Here is a 27125-nt window from a genome sequence, read left to right as displayed (position 1 = left end):
CGAAAAAAAATTGTTGCTTTGGCATAATCTATTGCAGCGTTTTTCTTGTTTATTGCAGCGATTAGTACACGCTGCAATTAGTTACAAAAGCGGCGCTAAAATGATATGTTGCTTTTGACGTATATCAATTGCAGCGCCTATAGATTAATTGCAGCGATTTTAAGTGTTGCAAAAAAGTATAAAAGCAACGAACCAATTGTAGCGCTGCTGTTGTTGGCTGGCTATTGCAGCGAAATTTAATGACATAGCAAGGATAAATTTCGCTGCAATTAATCAAATGCCATGGTAGTCAGATGGGGTGGCCTTTTGCAGCGTGAAATTAGTGACTTTGCAGCGGTTTAAAAACGTTGCAAATGAAGGCTTTTGCAGCGTTTTTTCAATAACATTGTTATTGATCAAAAAAATCACGTTTATACTGTCGAACATGCAAGGAGGGTAATAGCTGCAATTGATCAATTACAGCGTTTTTTGAATGTATTTGCAACGATTTTAAGCGCTGCAAAAGGGCTAATTTCTTGTAGAAGGGGCCTAATTGATCTTCGTGAGCTTAGTCTTTACCTCGTTGCAATATAAATTTCAGTTGTCTTCAGTACAAAATGCAAACTCTATGTCTCCTCTCTCCCACTTGAGAATGTTAAGTTCGGGCAAAAATTTTGCAGGAGGATTTTGTCAATTTCAAATTTTCTATATTTTCATCTAACGATTACCTAATCATTGTCTAAACACAAAATTTAATACAATTTTTTTAAAACTTACAAAAAAAACCGAAAAAAAAATACAATTTTTTCAAGTTTCAAAACAAAAAAATATTTTAAAATTATATTTAAATAATTTTTTAACTTTATAATATTTTTATTCAAATTTTTTCTTTTATTTCTCAAAACTAAACAAAAACATCTTAACTCAAATAATTTCACTAATATTTTTAAACTATTTCACTATTATTCTGAAACAAGCCTCAATTTCTTTGTATTGACACTTGAAAGAGTAATCACTCTTACATTATATGTCAATGCGCTATGCATCTTTTTGAGAATTTCCCCAGTGCTCTACTATGGTGACTTCCACCGTTCAGATAAGAAAACAATTGGATGTGGGTAATCTAATTATTAAGCCACGATTAAGTAGAGTTTAGATAATTTTACACACTATATGTCTTGTAACTGCGCATAGACTAACCGGCCGAGAACTACTACTTTGATTGTTTCCTCTATGATAGTAGAGAAATTTAGCATTTTTTCTTGAGTTTAATTTGGGTTTCAATCCTTGTGCTTTGATATCAGTTAAATGATGAAAACCACCATTCCTATCAGCTAATGTTTTGGGGATAGTGGTAAGTTTTCAATCATTTAAAAGTTGAGAAATGACATTTGTGGTTGTGGATTGTGCAAGTATCGCGCACTCACTTAAAAAAAAAAATGAACTAATAGGGGATCCATATGAAAAAAAAAAAAACTAACTTTTTAATCGTAGATTTTATTCTTTTTCAAAATGATTGCGCGGCACTTGTACACTCCATAACTGTACTTAGCATAACTTCAAAACGCAAGCTCTCCATATTAAAAAGAAATCCCTCTAGCTTGCTTGCTGCAATTTTGGTAGGTCCCCTCTCTCTCTCTGTGTGGGTACAGGTTCTTACCTCCCGTCTTCTTTCCCTTTCTCTTTTGTTTTTTAACAATTGTAGACTTCGCCGCATCACCAACAGAGTACGCATTTCGTCCACAAAGTTGTCTGTACGTAGCATTGTTGTTTTAGATATTAGTCATTTTGATTTAGAAGTAAGAGTGAACGAATCAAATTATATGATGTTATTGGGAATCAAATTGAATGATACAGTTGCTTCTTATTTCTGAGAACATGATTCAACTTCACGTAAACTCGAATGATTTTTGAAATTTCTAGGTGTATCTAATGCCTACCCAGCTTATGAGTTACAATATTTGACAACTATATTGATGCAAACCCAACCTGATATGGCGTATCCAAGTTCATATTATATGTTGATGGTGGTGAACTATTTTTAAAAAGTAGATTTGCATAAAGAAACACGGCCTTGTTTTTTTCACAACTCCTCTCAACTCATTTCATCTTATCTAATCAATATAATTTTTTCAAATTTCCACATAAAATAAAATAAACAATTCAATTTTTTCAAATCTTAAAATAAAAATAATATTAGAAATAAATATTTTAACAATATTTTATTTAACATTTAACTTTAATCTTAATTCAACTCATCTTATTTCATCTTCGAAACAAACAAGGCCTATTTATTGAATTTACGTTCATTGTTTTAATAATATGTAGAAGCCAATATCGGGACAATTAAGCAATTCTCTGGTGGTATTTTCTTTAGCGAATCATTCAGTTGTTACTTTTTGTAAAGTTTAATCCATTTTCAACTCAATTCCATGTAGTTACTCGAACCAGCTGGCGCATCATGATAAACACCACATTTGAAATACTTGTTGCCTGCCCCTCTAATATCGTTCCCCTCGTACTTTTGGATGGCCATCAATAAAAACTCTCATTTCTCTTCTTCCCAGCGCATCATGGATAGTGAATATTTAATCTGCACCACTTATCGTACAGATTTGCAGCCACCAGTTAAGAAGTATAATATCCATGTCTCCTTTGTAGATCCTAGTTGCAGGGTGGTGACTGCCTGGTTACCACCAAGAGCCTAATAGATAGGTCAATACCAATCACCATTACTTGTGATTATGTTACATCACCATTTATTCCAAAAGTTTAAGCTGTTTAGAAGAAATTATTTATTTATTTATTTATATTATATTCTTAACACTCCATCATGTGTGGGCTAAACTCATTCTCAATTAGTATAGCTGATGGGATAGAGTGTAGAGTCAGGATTCGAACTAAGAACCTCTATTTTAATATCATATGAAATAACCTCTTATCCCAAAAACTTAGAAATTGGTATTCATTTTTATTTTCTATCTTGTGTCTTTTCTAAATATTGGAGTTACAAGAAGCTGAAGTTGTCGTGAAAATGGCCACCTTAATAGCTCCTTTTTGTGGTTTCGATTACCTATTCAATGATTGCTACTTCTGTTCTTTTCTTCCTCCACAACCTACCTAGCTCATTTTATATAGAGCTGGTTAGCTAGGACAACCTCCTCCACGCGGCAACAGAGTATGTTAAGACTCCTAAAAAGTCAAAGTCAAACATTGATGAACTTCAACCCACCAACAGCAATTCAAAGAAGGCAAGACAGTTTTCCAAATCAGAGGTTTGAAATTCATAACATAGCATGGACAGCAGGATGGTATGTACCATTTTTGAGATGTATATCATAAATTACTGAGAAAGTTGAATAGGGACCATAAACTACAGGACCGAGAGTGCACATTCAAGTTGAAGATAATTTAAGGTGAATATTGTGACTTTTTCTCATCAGCAAAAGGGGGACCCATTTTGCAGGCAATGCATATTGTGTTGCAGCACTTCAATTAATTAAAAGATTCAAACCATGCCAAGTCTGTCTAATCTCACTGCTAATTCAATATTAATGGTAGCTTGGGGAAAGAGAAATATATCTTGGTTTGCTACCGAACTCTCATGTCTCTCTCTCTCTCTCTCTCTCTCTCTCTCTCTCTCTCTCTCTCTCTCTCTCTCTCTCTCTCTCTCTCATACACACACACACACATTAAATAACTTGCATCTCATTTCAGTTTCATCTGTTATAGAACGAGGCTATGATCATGATGCCAACTTGGAATATATTAAACTGAAATAGATCCGTCTACAAGGACTATATTGATCCCCCGTTTAAACTTTGAACTGATCAGTACAGTTGAAAGTTTTTAGCTCTCATAAGGCATCCCAAAAGAGGTTCTAGTCATTTGCCAAGCCCGACCAGGTGTACCCGAGTTTTCCTATGTGGGTACCGACCTGGATTGTTTCGAAAAACCCCAACCCAGATGAACATCACTAATATTTTTCAATGATCTGTTGTAAAAGATGTGCTTTCCTATATCAATATTGTGTCCTCCTTCAGAAGATGACCACATAAATGGTTTATGGCCACCATCACTGCTTGCCATATGAAGAACATTGTGATTGGATGGCCGGCCAGCAATTGACTTGCTCTTGGTACTTTTAAGCAAGTCGAGGGGAGGGGTAAACAAAAGATTAGCTTGATCTGATGGTGATTGAGAATGATATCAATATAATAGCAAACGTCAAGCCCACATAATGCATTTATGCATTTTTTTTTTCATTCATATTGTTGATACACAAATTCCCAAAATATAATTTGAACACAAAATATTTTCTAAGAAACACACATCTATTAAAAGAATCATTAGTTAAACCAACACACCTCTGACTTTGATATTTCTACATTCTACATATATAATTTGCCAGTCTCAAACTGCAAATTCTCATAATTGATATTTGCAAGTCTCAAACGTTTTTTTGAAAGAAATAGGTAAAACTGAGACTCACATAAAGAATTATATTTTTTTTTTTTAAATATTATTTGCAGTCCTAAAGTATGTAATCTACGCGTATTCTTTTTAAAAAAAGTAGATATATCTGGTATCACATAAAAAAATTATTTTTTAATAGTGGCTCCACTTCTTTTCAAAAGGAGTAAATAGAAACTACATATTTCGAGGCTGTATGTATCATTACCATTTTTTAATAATAATTCTTTTTTTTTATATAGTAAAACTTATACACCTTAAAATTATAATGACGATTTGAATTTCGTATCCTTTTGTTTCGGCAGTTTGCAGCCTTAGTCTCCGTTGGACAGGCTTATAGTTTTTGGGCTTATGTTCCTCTATATCGCGGGCTCCGATCCAACCCTTCGGAGAAATATTCAGCCTACCATTTTGGGCAAAAATGTCGCATTACTTCGTCTGGTCTTGTAATATAGTTGTTAAACTACGTGTTAGAGTAACTTTATATATATTTATTGAGTGTGTAAGTATCGTAGAATCTTTTTAAAAAAGATTAAAATTTATTATTAAAAAATTAATTTTTTTAAAAATAATTATACGGTATTTGCACACTCACAATTATAACTATCATTTCTCCGGCTAATATATCATGAGCTATTTTGTTTTTCGCTATATTTTGGGATGAAATTTGAGTTATGGATCTAAAAATATAGCGTTAAGTTTAAATCTAATTTTAAGTTTCTCCTATAAAGATTAAATATTGTTAATTCTCATAATTTTGTTCCATTATTTTTTTTTTTAATATCTCATCCGTCGGGAGCTGATGTCGACTCAAGAAAGATCCAACTCTATCCAAACCATATCTGACTTGATTTATCCGTTGATCTTTCGATTAAGTGGCCTTGAACACAGACGGCATCTTTTGCACTATATGCATCGTTTTTATTTTTTTAATTCAGATATGAAAATAATCAGCAAATATCTCTAACTACAACATAACTCACCTGCAGTTAATCAAATAAATATTCATCAATAAGTGAGAAATAGATATATATAGAACATGATCAGGTAGTGCTCAAAATCATCAGTATCCATAAATTAAAGTGTATCATCGAACTCTGATCAAATAATCGAAAAGTGGCCTTGAACACAGTCGACAACAGTATTCTGCAACCGACACAACAAGACAAAAGGAAATGACTAAGAAATCTCGTGTATTTCATCATTAAAGTTTTGTGATTGTGGGCTCCAAGTTAGTAAAACATTACTTCCATTGACTTTTTGCGGAGGATGGATTGGCTAAGAGATCTTTTGTGTATTTTCCTCAACTTTTTGCAATATTGTGGGATCAGAGTTACTTGTCTTTTTTGCTTTTTTTCTCGCGGTTTCTGTAATGGCAAACGTAAATGGAAAACATGTTTACAACCTGACCCGTCCCATAGAGCATTATCAGGAGAGTAGAGAGTTAGGCTGCGTTTGGATAAATGTTAAACTGATTTAATTTTTTTTTTTTATAAATAATAATGAATTGAATTGATTGAATTGGAAAAATTGAAATTATTTTTTCGGTTATTGGAAAAATAGGAGAATACACTATTGTGCACAAGTTTGGCTATATTATTTCCTACAAGAGCAATATTGCAATTCTCGAAGAGAAAATCCCGAAGCTACTTGAGAAGAAGGAGGCAATGTAACAATATGTTGATGGAGCCCAATGGAATCAACAAGTAGTTGCAAGTGAAGTACAGACTTGGTTGACAAATGTGGAGAAAAAATTGAAGAAACGCAGAAATTCCTTGAAAAAGATGTCAAAGCTAATACAAAGTGCTTGAATGGTTGGTGTCCTGATTTGAAGCTACGCTATTCCTTGGATAAGAAAGCTCAAAAGAATACTCGAGCTGTCGTTCAATTGCTAGAAGAATGTGGAAAATATGATAGGGTGTACAACACTCAACCTCCATTGGAAGTAAGATCATCATCCACATATCAACAGTTTAAAGATTTTGAATCATGAAAATTGATGACTCGAAATGTTTTGGAAGCTCTAAAGGATAAAAATATAGACACGATTGCATTATGCAATATGGGAGGGATTGGCAAGATAGAAATGGCCAAAGAGATTGAGAGAAGAGTGAATCTAGTAATTTATTCCATAAAGTTGCCCTTGCGGGAGTGTCCCAAAGTCCAAGCTCGAGAAAGATTCAAGGCGAACTTGTAAAAATGCTAGGTCTCAGACTTGATGAAGAGAGTTTACCTGGAAGAGCAAAGGAACTATATTCAAGATTGACTGAGAATAAGAATGTCCTTGTGATATTGGATGATGTTTGGAAACCACTTGTATTGAGGCTATTGGAGTTTATTATGCAGTTCAAGAAAAGAGCTGCAAAATCTTGTTGACATCAAGAAACGAAGAAACTTGCAATGCAATGAAAACTCAGAAGATTTTTCCAGTTGGACTTTTATCTAAAGAAGAAGCGTGGAATATTTTCATAGAAATGGCAGGTGATTGTGTCAATACCTACGATCTAATCTCACTTGGAAAATAGGTCTTGGAGGAATGTGCAGGTTTACCCCTTGCTATTGCGAGAATTGGAAATGCTCTTAGCAACAAAAGCATAAAAAATCAATGGAAAGCCGCGCTTCAGCAACTTCAAATGTCTAACTCACAAAATATTTATGGTTTTCATGCAAATGTATATTCCAGCATAGAGTTCAGTTACAAATATTTAAAAAGTGACAAGGGCAAATCATGTTTTTTGCTATGTTGTTTGTATCCCGAAGATTATGATGTTCCAGTTGAACATTTAGTCAAGTATGGAGTTGCAAAAAGGTTTTTTAAAGGCTTGGATAATGTGGAAGAAACAAGCGTAAATGTCCATGCAATAATTTGGAATCATAAAAGATCAAATCTCTTGTTGGATAGCAACAAGGACTAATGCGTCAAAATGCATGATGTTGTACGAGATGTTGCCATATCAATTACATCCAAAGAAGAAAATGGTTTTATGGTAAATTTGGACAGAGAACTCAAAGATTGGCACTACAATAAAAGTAAGAATTGCTGGTGTTTATATTATCGACGGTTGTTTATGCACCGGTACAAATATATTATTGTTGGCACTTATTGTTTATGCTAGTAAATAATTGAATTTTCCGGTGTTTATATTGTTACGTTGGTAATAACATCTATCTTTGGCAGTGTTTAAAAAAGGGCTGAAAATATATCAATTTTACGCCAGTAAATTAGCTGTTTCTAAGCACTTATATTATTACACTGGTAATAATATATTGCTTTGGTGGCGTTAAAAAAATGCCAAAAAGTGATCAAATTTACGCCAATAAATTATTGAGTTTTTCGGCGTTTATATTGTTAAAAAAATGTCTACAATTAATCAATTTTACGCCGATAAATTAGTAGTCTTCCAATGTTTATATTGTTACGCCGGTAATAATATATAGATTTGGCAGCATTTAAAAAAATGCCGACAATTGATCAAGGGACTTGAATAATAATATTTCTTTATAAATCACTAATTATTCATTCAAAGAATGGGTCATGAACCAAACTACTAAAGGGCATCTTCCTAAGATTCACAACTTCCAAAAAGAGTAGCAAAACTAATGCATAATCCACCACTTCACCTAACACCTGACTTCAAAACTTTTACAATCCGTTCCAATTCCAACTTAGCAAAACGGAGCAAACGTTGATATATGGCATAACTATAAATATTATCTTAATTAAGGAAAGTTGCAAATACCATTAAACTAAAATTTTAATATAATTTGAGATTCTTCACTTATAATCCCCTCAATCCTCATCCTCGTCGTTCTCTTCCTCTTCTTCTTCTTCCTCTTCATCATTCCTCTCTTCTTTATCTTTCTCTTCCTCTTCATTCTCTATTTGATTTTGTCTTGAAGCCTGAAAATAAATTCAAATGAGGGTCCAAAAATTCTAAAATAAGGTTGAATATCAACTAAACATATATGGGGTGCTCACATGTGCATGCACAAATGTGTTTACTAAGTTTCACAATTCAGTTAATTTGTTCCGCATTTTATTAAACTTTTCTTTGAATATACCATCTTCTTGTGTAGAGGTTGGTAGTGAATGTTGACAAGTTTGCCCTCTAGGAGTTGGCCCAAACCCCAAACCACGCACACCTCTAGGCCATTCTTGGCCCATAACTTTAGAATAAACATATATAATGCCCAAGTCATGGTTCTTCTAGACCCCATTTCTATTGGACTTGTGTTCTGTGTTAAAAGTTCATCAATCTCAATCTATAATAGATAATAAAAAATACACATTCTTCATCTTATAAATCTATTAAATTTAAAAAGTAATAAATTTGAAAATAAACATACTACTTTCTTCCTCATCTCATCATTGTAGTGGGTGCTATCCTTTCTCTTATGGGTCATGACAAACAACTGGGCTCGACTTGGCAATATCCCAGTCAATTTTTGCTACGTTCAATATTTTAGATTAAACACATATATCGAAAAGAAAGAACTAACAAATATTCAACAGTAAATAAATACTAATTAAATAAATAGTGCATCATGGGCATATCTTGCATAACTTTTGATCCTCCGTTGTGAACAACCACCTGCTTATGACACTCTTTTTTTTATTACATTTTGACTACAACATCACAAAGATTATGAGAATTATGATTAAAATAACTAGTTGATTGACTTTCTAAATCTATAAGAGAAATGCGCGTGTTGTTACCTTATATTCTAGATCAAACCAAAAATTGGCCAACTCTGCTAGTTGCTACCATATTGAGACTTGCTAGCACCACAACTTGTGCTATAAAGGTGTCTTTTTCATGAAGTAACTTTTTCTTCAATTCGTGCTTGTAATCTTTCCATTTATTCCCTAGGTCCTTCAATATCCATTATAAAGTATATTGGCCATTGGTTGTCAATATAAGATCATAAAGTATAAATTGTAATTAATATACATTATATAGTAATTAATATACATTATATACTAATGTATATTAGTATTACTAATTTACTAATATAATTATTAAAAGGATTAATATATTGAGAATTTATTAAGCCATAAAATTTTATTAATATATATTTTATTTAAAGCTTATGATCAAATAAATATTCATATTTAAGATTATAATAACATTATTATATATATAGTATATTAACATAAAATTATAATAACATTATCTTATATATAGTAAAATATTATTATATATATTATAGAATATTATTATATATAATATAAAAAATATTATATAGTATAAAGCGCCACTGCCTAATGAAAACTTAAGTTGGTGCCTCCCCTCAAATTTTCATAAAATTCGAACTTCCCTCTCACTGCTTGCAGCCCTACAAATTATAGTATGAAGCGCCTTTTATTCCCTCATTTATCAGCCAACAAGTTTACACATGCCAACGAGATGCAGCCCCGCCCACGCACACATCTACCTTCATCGAAGGAGAACCGAACAAGATCACCCACTACCACATGAGCTTCTCCACTCCACTGCCTCCGCCTCATGCCGTTACTCCATGCCGCTGCCTCACGATTGAGAGAGGCCATGACAGATCACAGCCGTGTATGACCACCACCCAATGCAGCCGAGTCCTCTCATGCACAACAAAAGTCCCTCCAACCAACGCCACCACGTGCACCCTCCGCACTTGGAAAGTTGCTTCGGAAGCTACAAGTGAGATGCGAATTAGATCAAACCAGCAACCACGTCCTGCATATAATACTGAACCTGTAGCCTCTATTTTAAGCAAGACGAATAGAGCATTGTTCTCCAAACCGAGGGCCATGTCTTGCTGCAGTTGGGCCATGAAGCCACCACAAGCAGCAATAGAAGACGCCAAAAAACAAGCCTTCACTGCCCAGTTGATATTCAGCATCACTGTCCGCAACTCCCACGCCGTTTTATGCGTAAACCCCCACTCAAATCAAGCTTTCTCTCTCCATTCTCTCTCTTTCTCATCACATTAATAATATTTCTCCCTTCCACAGTATAGTACTGCCGCCTCCCAGCCACCTTGTGCCCCTTTTTGGTTCTTCTCTCATTTTTCATCTTGTTGAAAACCACCTAAGTGTGAAACCAAGAAGTCCAAAGACTAGTCTGCACCGTCCAAGCTCTGCACTGTCCTATATAGTTGCAAATTGAAGATAGCTGCTGTAGCTCACCATTTGTTCTCAATATTGGTTAATATTTAGCAGAACTTCTCCTATAAAATGAGAGCTCTGATTTGTAAATGGTGTGTGTGCAAAACAGAGGAGAGAAGAGACTTTATGCTGAGTGTTTGTAAACTTGTACAAACTTAGTGAATTTTACTCCACTGGATGTAGGGATGTTGCCGAACCATTTTAATATTGTCTCTATCGTCTTGTGTGATTCTTGAACAGTTTTTTGTGTAACAATTGGTATCAGAGCCGTTGGTTCGGGTTGTCCAGAGATCAAGTTGACCGGAATCAACTTTTGACAACTCCAGGGAGTTCCTCGCGTTAAAATGAATATGTTGCCGCAAACGGAATAAAAAATAGACATCGAAGGAGCCCGCATGGCCGCTAAAAGGTTGGAGCGTGCACTCATGCGCCCCACTCGCAGCTGGAGGTTGAAAAAGATTGAACATCACGTGCTCACGCACCCCCATGCGCAATTGAAGGTTGAAGGCGCATGACATACACCCGCCCCCATGCACCCTACTTACTCTCTGCGCATGCATCACACGCGCCTCACATACCCCAGATGCCCTGCCTCAGCGCGTGTAGCACACACACTAGACGATTTGGACCGTTCAAATTTCAGATCAATTTTGGGCTTGATCTAAGCGATTTGGAGTCTGATTTCAATGATCAAATAGTGTTTTCCAACTATTTAGATCATTTCGGACTCATCTGTATGGTTAGAATTTTGAAATTTATTTTCTAATTTTTTCAAAATTCATATGGAAGGTTCTAGGGGAGATAGAAGCTCTAGAAATGCAAGCAACTCTGGGCTTAGGTCCACAGTTTCGAATACCAAGTTTGAAGTTGAGAAGTTCGATGGAAGTAACAACTTTGGCATGTGGCAATGCGAAGTGACGGACGTTTTGATCCAACAAGAGTTGGATATCACGTTAGAAGAAAAACCAGATGATTTGATCGAAAAGGATTAGAAAAAGTTTAATACCTAAGCTTGTAGTACAATCCATTTATCCCTGGCCAAAGATTAGAAGTATTTTATCATAAGAGAGACAAAAGCAAGTGAACTTTACTAAAAATTAGAAGATAAGTTCATGAAGAAGAGCATTGAGAGTCATTTGTACTTGAAAAAAAAGCTCTTCATATTCCAATTACGTGAAGGTATTTCTATGTCTGAACACCTCAATAGTTACAATCAAATTTTTGCTGATATACTAAACTTGGATGTTGAGATCCAAGATGAAGATAAGGCTTTACTATTATTAAACTCTTTGTCTGATACATATGAGCATTTAATTACTACACTATTGTATGGGAAGGAAAAAATCATTTTAACGATGTATGTAGTTCTTTGATTAGTAATGAGTACTGCAGAAAAGATAAGTAGGTACAACTAGATACATAAAGTGATGTATTAACAGTAAGAAGGAGATCACGATCAAAGTATCCAGCAAAGCAGAAAGGTTTTCAATCGAAAACTCGGGCCACATCACGTGGTTCATCAGTCGGGAGAAAAATCGCCAAAGACGAGTGTTCTTTTTGTCACAACAAATGGCACTGGAAGAATGATTGTCCCAAACTGAAGGGACAACAGAAGAATCAACCCACCACAGCCAATATCGTGGACAGAGATGAAGATTCAGACATTGCCTTGTCAAGTTCATCATCCATTTGTCATTTTGATGAATGGATTATGGATTCTGAATGTAATTATCACATGTGTCTGGTTTACTGATTTCACAAATATTGATAGTGGAGCAGTACTTATGAGCAACGACAGTGCCTGTAAAACTCAAGGAATATGAAGCATTCAGTTGAAGCTATACGATGGAACTATCAAAATTCTGACAATAGTAATGGGAGATCAGGTGGCTATGAAGGGTTTGAGGCTATGAAACTTGTACTTCTTGCAAGGAAATACTGTTGATGGTAGAGCTTCCACAGGTTGTGAGAAGCTAGATAAGCTCTACAGGCTGTGAGAAGCTAGATGAGACTGATGTTAACACCACCAATCTTTAACATATGTGTATGAGACACGTCGGAGAAAGCTTGGCAAACACTGGTGAGGTAAGGCATACTCAAGGTGCCAAGACTGGTAAATTGTCTTTCTATGAGCACTGTGTATTGAGGAAGCAGACACGGATCAAGTTCAGAATCACAATACACAAGAGATACTTGACTATGGACACTCCGATGTTTGGGGACCTACCAAGATTGCATTTTTGGGAGGTAAGCATTGGTTTGTAACTTTTGTAGACAATTATTCTCATCGTGTGTGGGTGTATAATATATAATAATAAAGATGAAGTGCTGAATATCTTCCTTATTTAGAAGAAAATGATTGAAACTTAGACTGGTAGAAAAATCAAGTGACTCAGATCAGATAATGAATGGGAGTACACTTTAGACCCCTTCATGGAAGTATACCAGAGAGAGAGAATTGTCAGACACTTCACAGTACGAGAAACACCACAATAGAATAGTGTGGCAAAACAGATAAACCGTACTTTGCTAGAGAAAGTGCGATATATGTTACTGAATGCTGCATTTAGTAAACAATTTTGGACTGAAGCTGTGACATATGCCTACCACCTCATCAATCGAGTATTCGCAGCTACGAATGGCGAGAAGACTCCCATTGAAATTTGGAAAGGTACACATGCTACTGATTATGACTCTTTACACGTTTTTGGATGTATAGCTTACTATCATGCTAAAGAAAGTAAGCTTGATCCTAGAGCCAAGAAAGCAAAATTCTTAGGCTTTAGTACTGGTGTAAAAGGGTATAGACTCTGGTGCATAGAGTCTAAGAAGGTAATCATTTGTAGAGATGTTACATTCAATGAATCTGAGATGCTTATGTGACATAAAGATTCCAATGAAGGCAGTCAAGATGGTGAAACACCCAGTGATTCGCAAAAGGTAGAGTTTACTACTTCAAAAGATTCAGGAGACACAGATGGACAGCATGGATAAGATGAGGTTGATAGTCTAGTCATAGTACCTCCAAGTTAAAACATAATCAATAGCAACAAACAAGCCGAAACGAGAGAAACGTGTACTGACACGTTATGTAGACTTCGTGACATATGCACTACAAGCTGAAAGGGGTAAGATCTCAACCACTTACAAAGAATCCATACAGTCTAGTGAACAAGTTGAATGGACCAAAGCAATGAATGAAGAGATGCTGTCTCTTCACCAGAACCAGACTTGGGAGCTTGTGCCGCTTCTACAAGAAAAGAAGTCAATTGGCTGTAAGTGGGTTTTCAATCAAAAAGATGATCAAGCTGCTAAAAATGAAGTACGATACAAAGCAAGATTGGTAGCCAAGGGCTACTTTTAGATAGAGGGAATTGACTATAGTGAAGCATTTTATATTGTTGTGAAGCATTCATCCATTTGGATATTGCTAGCTTTGGTTGCACAAAATAATTTTGAGTTAAGACAACTTGATGTGAAGACAGCTTCTTACTTGGTGATATGAAAGATGAGATTTATCTGTCTCAACCAGAAGGTTTTAAAGTAGCTGGAAAAGAAAAATGGGTTTGCAGTCTAAAGAAGTCTCTCTATGGATTGAAACAGTCACCTCGGTAATGGTACAAGCGTTTCGACCGCTTTATGATGGACCTGAAATATACTCATTGCCAATATGATCATTATATATATTTCAAAAAATTTACAAATGGATCTTTCGTATAATTGCTTGTATATGTAGATGATATGTTGATTACATGTAAAAGAAAGGTGGAGATAAATCGTTTAAAAGCTCAGCCGAGTCATGAGTTTGAAATAAAAGATCTAGGAGAAGCACGAAAAATATTGGGGATAGAAATTAACAGAGATAGGATGAATTGTACAACTCAACTTACTCAGAAGCAGTATCTGAAGAGAGTATTACAACGCTTCAACATGGACTTGAAAACGAAGCCGGTGAGTACTCCAATGCCCCCATATTTCAAGCTCAGTGCATTGCAGTCTCCTAAAGATGATGAAGAGCGAGACTGCATGAAGAATGTTCTATATGCAAGTGTTGTTGGAAGCCTAATGTATGCCATGGTGTGTATACAGCCTGATATCTCCTAGGCCGTCAGCTTAGTCAGCCGATATATGCATAAACTTGGAAAGATACACTGGCATGTGGCTAAGTGGATTTTAAGGTATATTCTAGGGACCGTAGATTTTAGTTTGAAGTTTGAGAAGAGTGAAAATAGTCTAGTAACTGGATATATTGACTCAAACTATATAGGTGATCTTGACAAATGCTAATCGACAACTGGATATGTGTTTGTTATGGCTAAAGGACCAGTTAGTTGGTGATCAAATTTGCAGTCTACAATTGCACTATCATCCACGGAGGCTGAATACATGGCTGTAACAGAAGCTGTGAAAGAAGCCATTTAGTTACAAGGACTGGTAACATATTTGGGCTTTAAGTAACAAGAGATTACCTTTTACTGTGATAGCTAAGGCACAATATATTTGGCCAAGAATCAAGTGTATCACTCTCAAACGAAATACATTGATGTCTGATTTCACTTTGTATGTGAGATATTAGAAGAAAGGGACATTCTAGTTCAGAAGATTGGCACTGAAGACAATCCAGCAAATATGTTGACAGAAGTTGTCACAGGGATTAAGTTTCAACACTACTTGGACTTGATCAATATCACACACTGCTAAGCACCTTCGAGGTGCATTGGCGCCGGTGCAATCACTTGAATGATGCAATAGTTTGTAAGCAGCCTAGTATTAGCACACTTGAGTGTATGTGGTGATTGTTGAAAACCATCTAAGTGTGAAACCAAGAAGTCCAAAGACTAGTCTGCACTGTCCAAAGTAATTGGTCTACACCGTCCTAGCTCTACACCATCCTATATATTTGCAGATTGAAGATAGTTGCTGCAGCTCACCATTTGTCATTAATATTGGTTGATATTTAGCAGAACTTCTCCTATAAAAGGAGAGCTTTGATGTGTAAATGGTGTGTGTGCAAAACAGAGGAGAGAAGAGGGTTTATGCTGAATGTTTGTAAACTTGTACACTACTTAAATATTGTCTTTATCGTCTTGTGTGATTCTTGAATAGTTTTGTGTGCAACACATCTGTCCATGCTCTTCATCAAGCTTTGCTTCTTTATGTTCATGCTTGTTTGTTGATGTAGTTTGTTGAACTTTCCAGGGGACTGCATGCACTGGAGGATCAAAAATCCTGATCTCAAGTTTATTACTTATTTCAAGCTATGAAGTACTGCTTCAATAATATTCATATTTCTTCTTATATTATTTTATATAACTTGCCACCCCATACGGCATACACGTTGACATGAAGAAATGCAGAAAGTCATGGGGATTAACATTTCCCTCTGTCCCTCTGATCATTATTTTTTTGTGTTGTTTTGAGTGTATCATAGTGAATTAAATATATGTATCTAATTAACATAGTGAATTAATTATATTAAATATATGTATGTTTGGAAAAGGGAAATAAAAAGATCATTGCTTCTTATTTTGCTAACTTTTTTCCACTTTCCATCTATTATCTGACAATTTCTGATGTCCCTCGCTCATGCATAGGAAGTTATGGTACTAGAAGCACTTCTGCAATATTGTTTGTGAAAGGAAGAGATGAAGTAGACTTTTACAAGAGGCATGTGGAAAGCCGTGCAAATTCTGTTTGGCTAATCTCATATATATATGTAACAGAGTTTCAAAATGGTCCATTAATGATTTTATATATAGTTGTTATTAAATCACTTTCATGTGATTTGATTTGTAATTTTTTTTCATTATAGGAATAATGATCCATTATATCATATTTATTATTAATTTATATATTATATTTTTTATTGTAGTATATCATATTATTGATATGTTTTAATGCAATGCATCGACAACGAACTAGTGGCAACGTTTAGATAAACGTCGTTAATTTATTCAGTGTGTCGCCAACGTACTATTAGTGACATTTAAATAAATGTCCACAATTTATATGATGCGCCAGCAATGTAATAGCAGTAGTGTTTATGGTAATGCTGCTATTTTAATTAGTGGCGGCGTTTGTATTAATGTCGTTAATTTAATAAATGTATCACAACGTAGTATTGATGGCATTTAAATAAATATCATCAATTTATATGATGCGCCGACAACATACTAGCAGCAGCGTTTATGGTAACGCCGCTATTTGAATTAGTGGCGACATTTATTTAAATACCGTTAATTTATTTAATGTGTCTCCCAACGTATTATTAGTAACGTTTAAATAAATACCATCAATTTATATGATACGCCGACACCGTACTAGCAACGGTGTTTTTTGTTAATGTATTCAATGTGTCGCCAACGTAATATTGGTGGCATTTAAATAAATGCTACCAATTTTATATGATGTGCCAGCGACATACTAGCTATTTTATGCAATGGGATGGCAACGAACTAATGGTGGCGGTTCAATAAACGCTGTTAATTTAAGAAAGCTGGTGGCGTTTAAAGAAATGCCACTAAATTATATACAAATGCCGCTAATGAGATTTTCACGTACAGGCATTTGAAAAAACGTTGAAATGGAAAAATAGCCACTATCCATTACAGGCGGATGTTGGTCATTCTATCTTTTTTTGTAGGAGAACTTACAATCAATTAATTAACTCTATATCACAATCAATTAATTAACTACCCGTCACGAGTAGTTAATTAACTTCCACTACTAGCAATTAATTAACTAACCAATCAACGGACTCTTTAAATGAGATTTTACGTAAGTTAGTTTTGATGAGTTTGGAAAAAGTGAAGGTACGTACAAGCAATTGCCTCTCTATCTATTTTTACAATTTCCTAGAGTAATTATTTAAACTCTTGATCTTAAAGTGTGGAATTATTTTGGGAGAGCCTAGTGGCATTCTAAGTAATGTAGAAGTCCAATCATAACAATTTGGTGTGGATGGTAAGACAAGCAAATATTAGAGCTTGTAAAAATTTCTCTCCGCTTTAGATAATTAATTCGAAGTAACCTTATCTAACACATTTCCTCATAGAGGTGATTAAGTCAACAGAAGACCTAAACTAGTCTAATTCACGGATCAGGCCGTGGGTCATGGGCATATGACAAGAGTGACGGAGGAGCCCAGTAAGGTAGGTGGGGGAGGATTGTTTATTGTTTTAGAGAGAACGAGTGGCTGATCGAGTTGATTGAGAGAGAGGGACTTTTCTCATAAAGTAAGTGCATGTTTGGAATTGTGGTGAAAAATATAGTTTATAATTTTAAGGTTTATAACTTATAATTTAATTAATAAGTTCTACTATTAAAAAGTTATTTACTTTTCGATAACCATATGTTTAAAACCTTTCAAATATATTATTTGTTTGGAAACAAATTAAAAAAATACTTTATGAGGTAGAAATGACGATTATTTAAATTTTTAAAAATTATGATCATATCCTTGAAAGTTTGAAAGTTGTAATTATCTTAAAGTTGTATGGATATTTTCGTCTATTGACAGTCTTTTTAAAATTTGAATTACGTTCCGCATTATCCAGAAAAGCACGTTTGAGAAAAAACATCAAAATGATGTTTTTTCTCGAGCGTAAATTTTAGCTTATTTGAAATTAAAAATATTTTAATATGTAATACCCAAACGACCTAATTTTTTTCATTAAAGAGCTTTTAAGAATATTTAAGACACTTTTTAAGACTCTTAACGCAACTCCAAATAGACCCTAAAAAGTAAAGTCCAAAGACAAAAGTGACACTAGATCTTTAATTGGTATTTTCTTTGATGCTGTCTGTTATATGGAAGAGAGATTTTATTCATTGATTAAGATTTTTTTCATTTTTGCCAGTTGGATTATTGGCTCACTGATTACATCTATACAATCCCTTATACTCTTTTCACTTAAATTTTGGATAAAAATTTTTAGAAATCTTACAAACCATACAAATGTTAGTGGAAGACTTGCTTTAGATAAGAGTGATTCCATGATTGAGTTAGTTCTTAAATCATTGTTATGGGAATTTTTTGCTTCTAAAGTGATAAATATGAATGTGCTAAGAATCTGATGACCTAAGAGCATTGACATTGGATTGGCTATCACAATATTCAAAATTTAAAAAATATGTAACTTTTTAACTTTTAACTAATCACTTAACATTTAAAATCTTCATTGGATTAGCTATCACATTCTCTATAATAATAAAATATTATTATTTTTTATTATTTATATTTCTTTAATAAATTTTTTTAATTACTTTTTTATTTTATTTTCCTAATATTCAATAACCTCCAACAATCATATTCATTTTCATTTTCACAATCCAACGATTTATAACATAATAATCTCATATATACATAGATGATAAAATCTCATATGAATAAAGATTCCATATATATAATCTATAATATAATAATCTCAAAATATAACAAAATAACATAGGAGAAAAAGATGAAATTAATAAATAATTGATATAGATTTTCTATAGGACTTTTCATCTTTCAAGAAAAAGATAAAATTACTGTAGCTCATATTTGAAATGAAAAGGGATTGGCTAATTCAATGTGGGCTAACTTTTGATAAAATGAGTTAAATTTGAAGATAAAAAGTAATTTAAAGAAGCCAATGTGAATACTCTAATGGCATATAGTTTAGTTCTCTAAATGAAAAATCTGATTTGAACTCCCTGCTCCCTTATTAAAAAAATAAAAAAAAATGAAGATTGTCATTTATCTTTTTGCTACTAATTTTTCTTTCGATAAGATATCTAGTTTCGTCTGATCAATTACTTGAATTTTTGTTTGTTGTTTAGCTAGTTTTTCTGACCTGTAAGATCAAAATTATTTGTGTTTCATTCCACCTCATGTGTTTCATTTTTCTTGTTTTTGTCTTTTTCTCTCGTTTCACTTTGACAAATATTTGTTTTGTATATTTTAAGGATAGTGATAGACTTACTATCTTATCACTATCCATTTACTATTTACAAGGTATTAGAAATTTTTATTTTTTTTATCATTTTCTTTTAAGTATTTTTTTAACATCCTTAGCCATTAAGAAAAAATTAAAAAATTATATAATTTTACAAATAGTTACTTCCTTAACTATTAAATAAAATAAAAAAATTTTTAAAAAAATCAAATACAAAATAAGTAATAAATAAGTAGTGAAAATGTAATAATCCTTTATTATTTTCCATATTAATAATAAAGGATTGTATTTGAATATCGATAATACAATATTTTTAGATTTTATACTACGTTTGGATATCGGTAATACTTCAAATATTTTTAGAATATTTTATTATTTACATCTATTCTCCATGCTTCTCACTGCCGTCAGTATTATACAACACTCCTTACAACAAAAAGATGTCTAGGCTTCGAAATGATTTGACGTTATCTGTTACAGTTACTGAGGAAAAATAAAATAGAAGAAGAAGACAACTTTATAAGTTGTATTTTACTTTAATTTAACGCAGAGGGAATTAAAGGTGAGGCAGCTGAGAGTCTAAGATGTGACTACTATTCTGATAAGAAGAATGATATTTATAATTTTAAAATGTGTAAATTTTATATATATTTTTTATTTTTAAAAAATAAATAAATCTGAAACTTATATGAAAAAATTAATTTTTAATAAAAGATTCCAATTTTTATTTTTTTATCAAATTAACTCTGCAAAACTTCATTACTCTTCTAATTGAATACGTGCAAGAAATTTGAGATGTATTGAGGATCATATATAGCGGATGCAAGTCTCATGAAGTTTCCTAATTTAGTATAAATTAATTGCTTAAATTTGTTTCTCGTTTTTGGTATTTGGTAAATGAATCTTAGAACAAATATTTGTAAACGTGAATTGTATAATTGTTGTGTAATTGCTTTAAAACAATTGAATAAAAAAATTAATTCTTTAATAATGAATTTTATGATTTTTTAAAATAATAGGATTACTACATTTCCACTACTTATTTACTACCCATTTTGTATTTGATTTTTTTTAATTTTTTATTTTACTTAATGGTTAAGGAAGTGACTATTAGTAAAATTATCTATTTTTTTAATTTTTTCTTAATGACTAAATATGTTAAAAAAATACTTAAAAGAAAATGATAAAAAAATAAAAAATTCCTACTATCTTATAAGTAGTAAATAAGTAGTGATAGAGTACTAAGCCTATCACTACCCTACTTTTTAAGAAGTGGAGAGAGGGGTAAACAAAATAGGACACTCCTACGTCCACAGACGAATTCCACCGAAGGTGGCCACTGATTAGAGTAATTTTTTTTTTTGCTTTTATTTTTTCATATATTGTTTTTTATAGGCATTTTTTCATGCATATTGTTGATGCACAAATCCTTTACAAATTCCTAAAATATTTTCCTAGAAACACACACCTAGTAAAAGAATAATCCAAGCTATATACGCTCCAAGAAACACCGAATGGTAGATATATTTTTAGAGAAGTTATATTGCAATTCTATCATATGCAAGTCTTGCACGCTTTTTGTAAAAAATTGGTAAATTTGATATTCATATTAAAAAAAATTAGTGAATCCAACTTTATTTTTAAAGAAAGTGCGTGTGACTTATATACTCTAAAACTATATCTAATATTATTCATTATTTTGGATATGCAATTACTAGCTCTACACTAATTTAAAAAATGACTCACCCTGAAAAGTAGATTTAAAAAAATGTATATATATTATGTGGATCGGGACTCATTTTTGTTAAAGTGATTGTGTGAAGTTTGCACATCTAAAACTATACAAATTATTTTTATTTTATTTTGATGGAATTAAGTTATTTGCTTAGCCAAATCACTCCTCATTTTTCATTCGATTTCTTTAATGAAGTGAAAAAAAAAAAAAAAAAGGTAAATGAATGCATAACAATCACTACGTACATAATGAAATTTGAGTTGTACTTGGATCTAAAAATATAGCGTTAAGTTTAAATCTAGTTTTAAGTTTATTCAATAATAGAAGAGATCAAATATTTTTAATTCTCATAATTTTCTTTCATTATTTTTTTTAGCGTGTTGTGTTGGGATCTGGATGATTTATCCGTTGATCTATTTGTTGGGAGGTGGTGTCGATTCAGGAAAGATCCAACTCTATCCAAAGATTCCAAACCAGATCTCACTTGATTCATCCGTTGTTCTATTTGTAAATGAAAAATTCTAAACATATGTTCTTACAACACGTGACACTTTTTTTTTTTAATCAAATATTGTATATAGATAATAGTAGAATAATTCAATTTATTGAAAAAGAATACATTTTAAAAAAAAATTTAAAAAAAAATATAATATATAATGTTTGGACTAATGAATAGTTCTTTTCAATTCAGCAAATATCTCTAACTACAACATAACTCACCGACACTACAAGACAACAGGAAATGGCTACAACGTCATACTTGTCACTTTTGTCTTCCACTTTGCGGAGGATAGATTGGCTTTAGAGATCTTTTGTCTATTTTCTTCATTAACTTTTATGCAGATTGTGGGGTCAGAGTTATTTATCTTTTTCGCTTTTTTTCACGCGGTTTCCTGTACAGGCAAACGTAAATGGAAAAGATGATTGATTACAGCCTGGCCGATACCATAGAGCATTATCAGGAGAGGAGAGGGGAAAGTTAGGCACTTTTGTTTTTCTTTTTCAGAGATAAGATTGGTTGAGGTTGTCTGTATGAGAAGGGGCGGGGAATGCTGGAAACTCAGATCAAGAGCGCGCGGAAAGGAGGAGTTGATCCTGCAAAATTAAGAGGTGCTTACTAATTTCTTCCTCTCACTTATTAATGCATGCAAAAATTACTTTTAATTGGTCACAAACTTTTTAAATACTTGTTCATGATGTTTATTAATATAATGAATCGTATTATATAGACTATATAATTTGATACAAAAATACGTGTTGATAGTACTTGAGATGTCAATATTATATGTTATTCCTATTCAACAATAGTCTTATTTAATCAATTTTTTATTTTTAATTTGAATTTTGAATTTTGAAAAGTTTTATATTTTTCATGATTAACATGTTAGTATGTAAGATTATGTGCATAAAATTGTAAATATAAATAATATTTTATTTTATAAAATTTGTATTATTCCCATTATCATGTAGATCTATTCTTTTCACTAGTTTTAAAACGTTACAAGAATGAATATCTATATTTACCATTTAAGTGTACCAATAATTATATCATCAAATGGTAAAAAAGTATTATGCTGGACGCCGACACTAAAAGACAAAAGAAAATGGGATTAGATACCCACCACATGATCTAAATAATCAAAGTCCGCGTCCTTTGTTTGACTGACCCACAAAAATTGTGGTTAAGAAATTTATTGTTTATTTTTCGTTACTAAAATTTTGTAAATTGTGCGCTCAGAGTTACAAAAGCATGACTACAACCTCAGAGTTAGACACTGGTGTCTTTCTTTTTGCAAAGGATAGATTGGCTGAGGTTGTCCGTCTGAGAAAGGGGGAATGTTGAAAACTCAGATTAAAGAGTTGAAAGGAGGAGTTGATCTTGCAAAAATTATTTTTAATTTGTCTATATTTATTTGTATTTATAATAAATTAAAAAGTCAGAGTTATTTATTTTTTTCGCTTTTTTTCACACGGTTTCCTGTACAGGCAAACGTAAATGGAAAACATGATTGATTACAGCCTGGCCGATACCATAGAGCATTATCAGGAGAGGAGAGGGGAGAGTTAAGCACTTTTGTTTTTCTTTTTCAAAGATAAGATTGGTTGAGGTTGTCTGTATGAGAAGGGGTGGGGAATGCTGGAAACTCAGATCAAGAGCGGAAAGGAGGAGTTCATCCTGCAAAGTTAAGAGGTGCTTACTAATTTCTTCCTCTCACTTATTAATGCATGCAAAAATTACTTTTAATATGTCTATATTTATTGTATTTATAATAAATTAAAAAATCATTTTTACCTATATTTTTCTTAAAAAATATTTTGAAAGATTTCATGAATGAGCTTTATTTCTCTTTAAGAATCTTTTAATTCTATCTTTACATCTTTTCAATGTGTACTCATTGGTGATAAATGAGTCGATAAGTTCATTTATTTCGGATTTAAATTTCTAGTTTCAAGAATTGTTATCACTTTTGATTCTCAATATTTTGGCAGAGAGTTGAAAATTTTTTTTACTATCTCAATGTTAGAATAGACTTTGCCGAGAGTTGTCAAATTGTTTATGATGTTAGTGAAACAAGTGTATATACTAGAAATAGATTCATCGTAATTCATTTTAAACATTTCATAATCATGAGTAAGAATATAAATTTTTGATTATTTAACTTGCAAAGTTCATTCATAAGTAACTTCCAATGTATCCCAAGTTTCTTTTGCCGTCTTGCAAATCATTATTCTATTGAACTTGTTCCTATTGATATAAGAGATTTATAGCTGTTAAAATTCTCTCATCTTCACGATCTACCTCTTATTCTTCATTTTTGACATTTATTCCATTGACAACTTTTGTTAGGATATAAGGTTGTCGCATTTCCAAATGCTCAACCTTAAGCCTAAAGAAAAATTCTCATTCTGGCTTTCTATAATATGTAATTGTCTTGGTAAAATAGTAGATGTCAGCTGTTAGATTGACTTTTACCAAATGTAGCTATAATGTTAGATATAAGATTTTAACTCAAAAGATAGTTGGTCTTACAAAAGAGTCTTTGTTCTGATACCTATTGTTGCCTAGATAACTGACAAAAGAGGGATTGAATTGTATTGGTTTTAAAAATTCACAATTATAAATCAAATATACAATATGAAATATTAACATAATACGAAGCAACAGTAAATATAACGAGTAAGGATATGAGAGAAGTAAACTCAGTATTTTAATGAGGTTTGGTCTCACTACCTATATCCTCGCCTCAAGCTACCCCTTGAGAACTCTCAAATTCACTATTCAATCTCCTTCAGGTGGAGATAAAAATTTATTACACTTTTGAGCAACACTATTACAAAGAATCTGTGTAGAACATTCTTTACACTTGCAATCACATTACACGTAGTGATTCAATTATTTCCTGTGTAGAATACATTTTATATGTACGAGGATTATACACTCTTTTACTAATACAAGAAGAGATAGTAAATAGGTTATCAGAAAATACTATTCAATGAGTGAAATAAGAACACTACAGTGCAAACTATATATCTCTTTGAGATGCCCCCGACCACCAAATATTGAAACTTGGGAATCGAGGCATCTGGGATGACGACAATACGGGTCACACATCCCATCGCCACGTGTTAAGTGTGTAAATGTAACACGTGTACAACAAAGAATGCAACGAAATAATAAAGTCAATCGACTAAATACCAGAATTTGTTTAAATACAAACTCGCTTAAAAACAAATGTACTAAAAATATTACAAATAATCAGTAAAAATCTACGATACAAAAGACTGTATCGCATGTAAGTAATAATCCAAACAACCCACAAGATAAAAATATATAAAGCAACAACAATATGCATGAACATGATGCTATATGCATGAGGTCCAAAAATCCACATTTTCCACACATACCAAAATTTCATTTTGGTCTAAAAATCCAATCTCGCTATTTTTTCATAAAATTGTTCATTAACCAAACCATCAGAACACTGTAGGCGGGAATCACAGGTAGGATTCTACCACCGTCCCTGCTTACCACCATCCCTACAACTCCGTCTGTAGGTAGGAATCATAGGTAGGACTTTACTACCATCCCTACTTATTACCATCTTTAAGCTTGCACCATATGCGGGAATCGTAGGCGGGACTTTACCACCGTCCCTGCTTACCACCATCCCTATAGTACTTCTGACTCAAACCTTTCAATCCATTCATTTCAAACATATCCAAGATCATCTATCACATGAAAATCCAGTTTTCATTTCCAACACATGATCATGCATGCAATTATGCGAAAGCCCACTTTTCATTTTACAAACATGAATATGCGTATACTATGCAATGTATGACATGAAACCAATATCCAATAACCAACAAATTTCAACATCAACCAATCACATAAATATCTTCATCCTCCAATCCAACCAACCCCTGACTCCTTGAACTCAGTCCGGCACAACCAACGAAAACACAATGTATTGTTAAATCAAAAATATATTTAAATCTTAAAAGAAGTTTGAAAAATACTTAGAGTGCTATAAAATATTTTTCGAAGGATCACAGAAGTGCAAAAAGCAACAGCAAGGCAACGTAATAGTGCAAATCGCACTAAGGCCATGGGTCTCAAAATACTCATTTTTGAAGGGGGACAAACTAAGACTTGGAATTGATAGGAAAGGGTTTAGATGTGTTGGTGAAGCTAGTGGAAGTGGTGGTTAATCGTGGGTGACAAGGAAAATGGCAGTGGAAGTAAAAAATGGCCCAATCAGATTTTAGTTCGTGGTGGTTGCTCCGGTGATAGATCAGAGCTGGAAATGGGTGGATTAGGTCAGCAAGAGGCCAGTGATGAAGTGGTGAAGAAATAGTGGACAAAGGTGGAGTGACGGCGGCCCTAGAGCTAATGGACGTCGCGGCTTGGAGTGACTCGTGGTGACTATCGGCGGCACTAGGTGGTCTGAAAATGAAAGGGGATGGATGCTGGTAGGTGGGGAAGAGGATGGGAGGGGGCTTGAGAAGCATGGCCGACGGACGACAGCGCTACAGCGGGATGGAAAAAAAACAACGGGAAGAGAGGAGAGAGCTGTTGCGCGGGAGGAGAGAGAGAGAGATTGGAGAAAAATGGGAAGAAAGAAAAGAAAGAAGGAAAAAAGAAAAAGAAAAAGAAAAAGATAAGGAAAAGAAATGAGGTCTAATTCTCACATTTTAGGTCATGAAACTAATCCAACGAGAAACAATTTTAAAAGCAATAAATTAAATAAAATAATTTAAACACAGTATCTTTCTAAAATAGAAGAAATAATTAGTAAAAATTAACAACATAATTTAAAATCTAAAAAAATAATAATTTAAATTAAAAAGTAATTTAAACACAAAAAATTAATTAATATTAAGAAAGTACATCAAAATAAATTTTACAACTTAAAAAAAATCATAAAATAAATCCAATTAAAAACCTGATAAATTTAAAACAAAAGTACCAATATTTTATTTAAATTAAAATACTCCTTCAATAAAATTATGATAAATTACGGGGTATCACACTCTTAAAATGAATAAGAGTTAAGGCTAAGTGCTTAGAGAAAAGATATTGAAAACTTTCAATAAATGTTGTAAAAATTGTAATTGATGTGCGTATGCTCTTGTTGTAAATTTGAAGATTTCAATTGAGCTATTTATAGGCATATGAGACCTTATTTTCAAATGTAAAAAGATTTACAAGTCAAAAAGGAGCACTACTCATTTTTCAAAATTTCAAATAAAAATTTCTCATTTTTGCAATTGTCAAAGAAAATATTATTCACTTTTCAAAAGTTTCAAATATAATATTTTTACTTTTCACATATGACAAGATGAGTATTATTTA

At 32.9% G+C, this 27125-nt stretch overlaps 1 protein-coding gene across 1 annotated transcript in view; it reads left to right on the top strand.

The window, feature by feature from the left end:
- Positions 1 to 7372: 7372 nt before the first annotated feature.
- Positions 7373 to 27125, top strand: part of LOC122299086 (leucine-rich repeat protein soc-2 homolog) — a 34748-nt gene continuing 14995 nt past the window's right edge. Inside the window, exon 1 of the mRNA XM_043109017.1 lies at positions 7373 to 7428. Coding sequence (XP_042964951.1) covers positions 7377 to 7428 — 52 coding nt within the window. The 5' untranslated portion in view covers positions 7373 to 7376. The remainder of the gene's footprint in view (positions 7429 to 27125) is intronic.

This window comes from Carya illinoinensis, chromosome 16, assembly GCF_018687715.1.
Source record: "Carya illinoinensis cultivar Pawnee chromosome 16, C.illinoinensisPawnee_v1, whole genome shotgun sequence".
NCBI classification, from domain to species: domain Eukaryota; kingdom Viridiplantae; phylum Streptophyta; class Magnoliopsida; order Fagales; family Juglandaceae; genus Carya; species Carya illinoinensis.
This window is presented reverse-complemented; position numbering and strand designations above follow the sequence as displayed.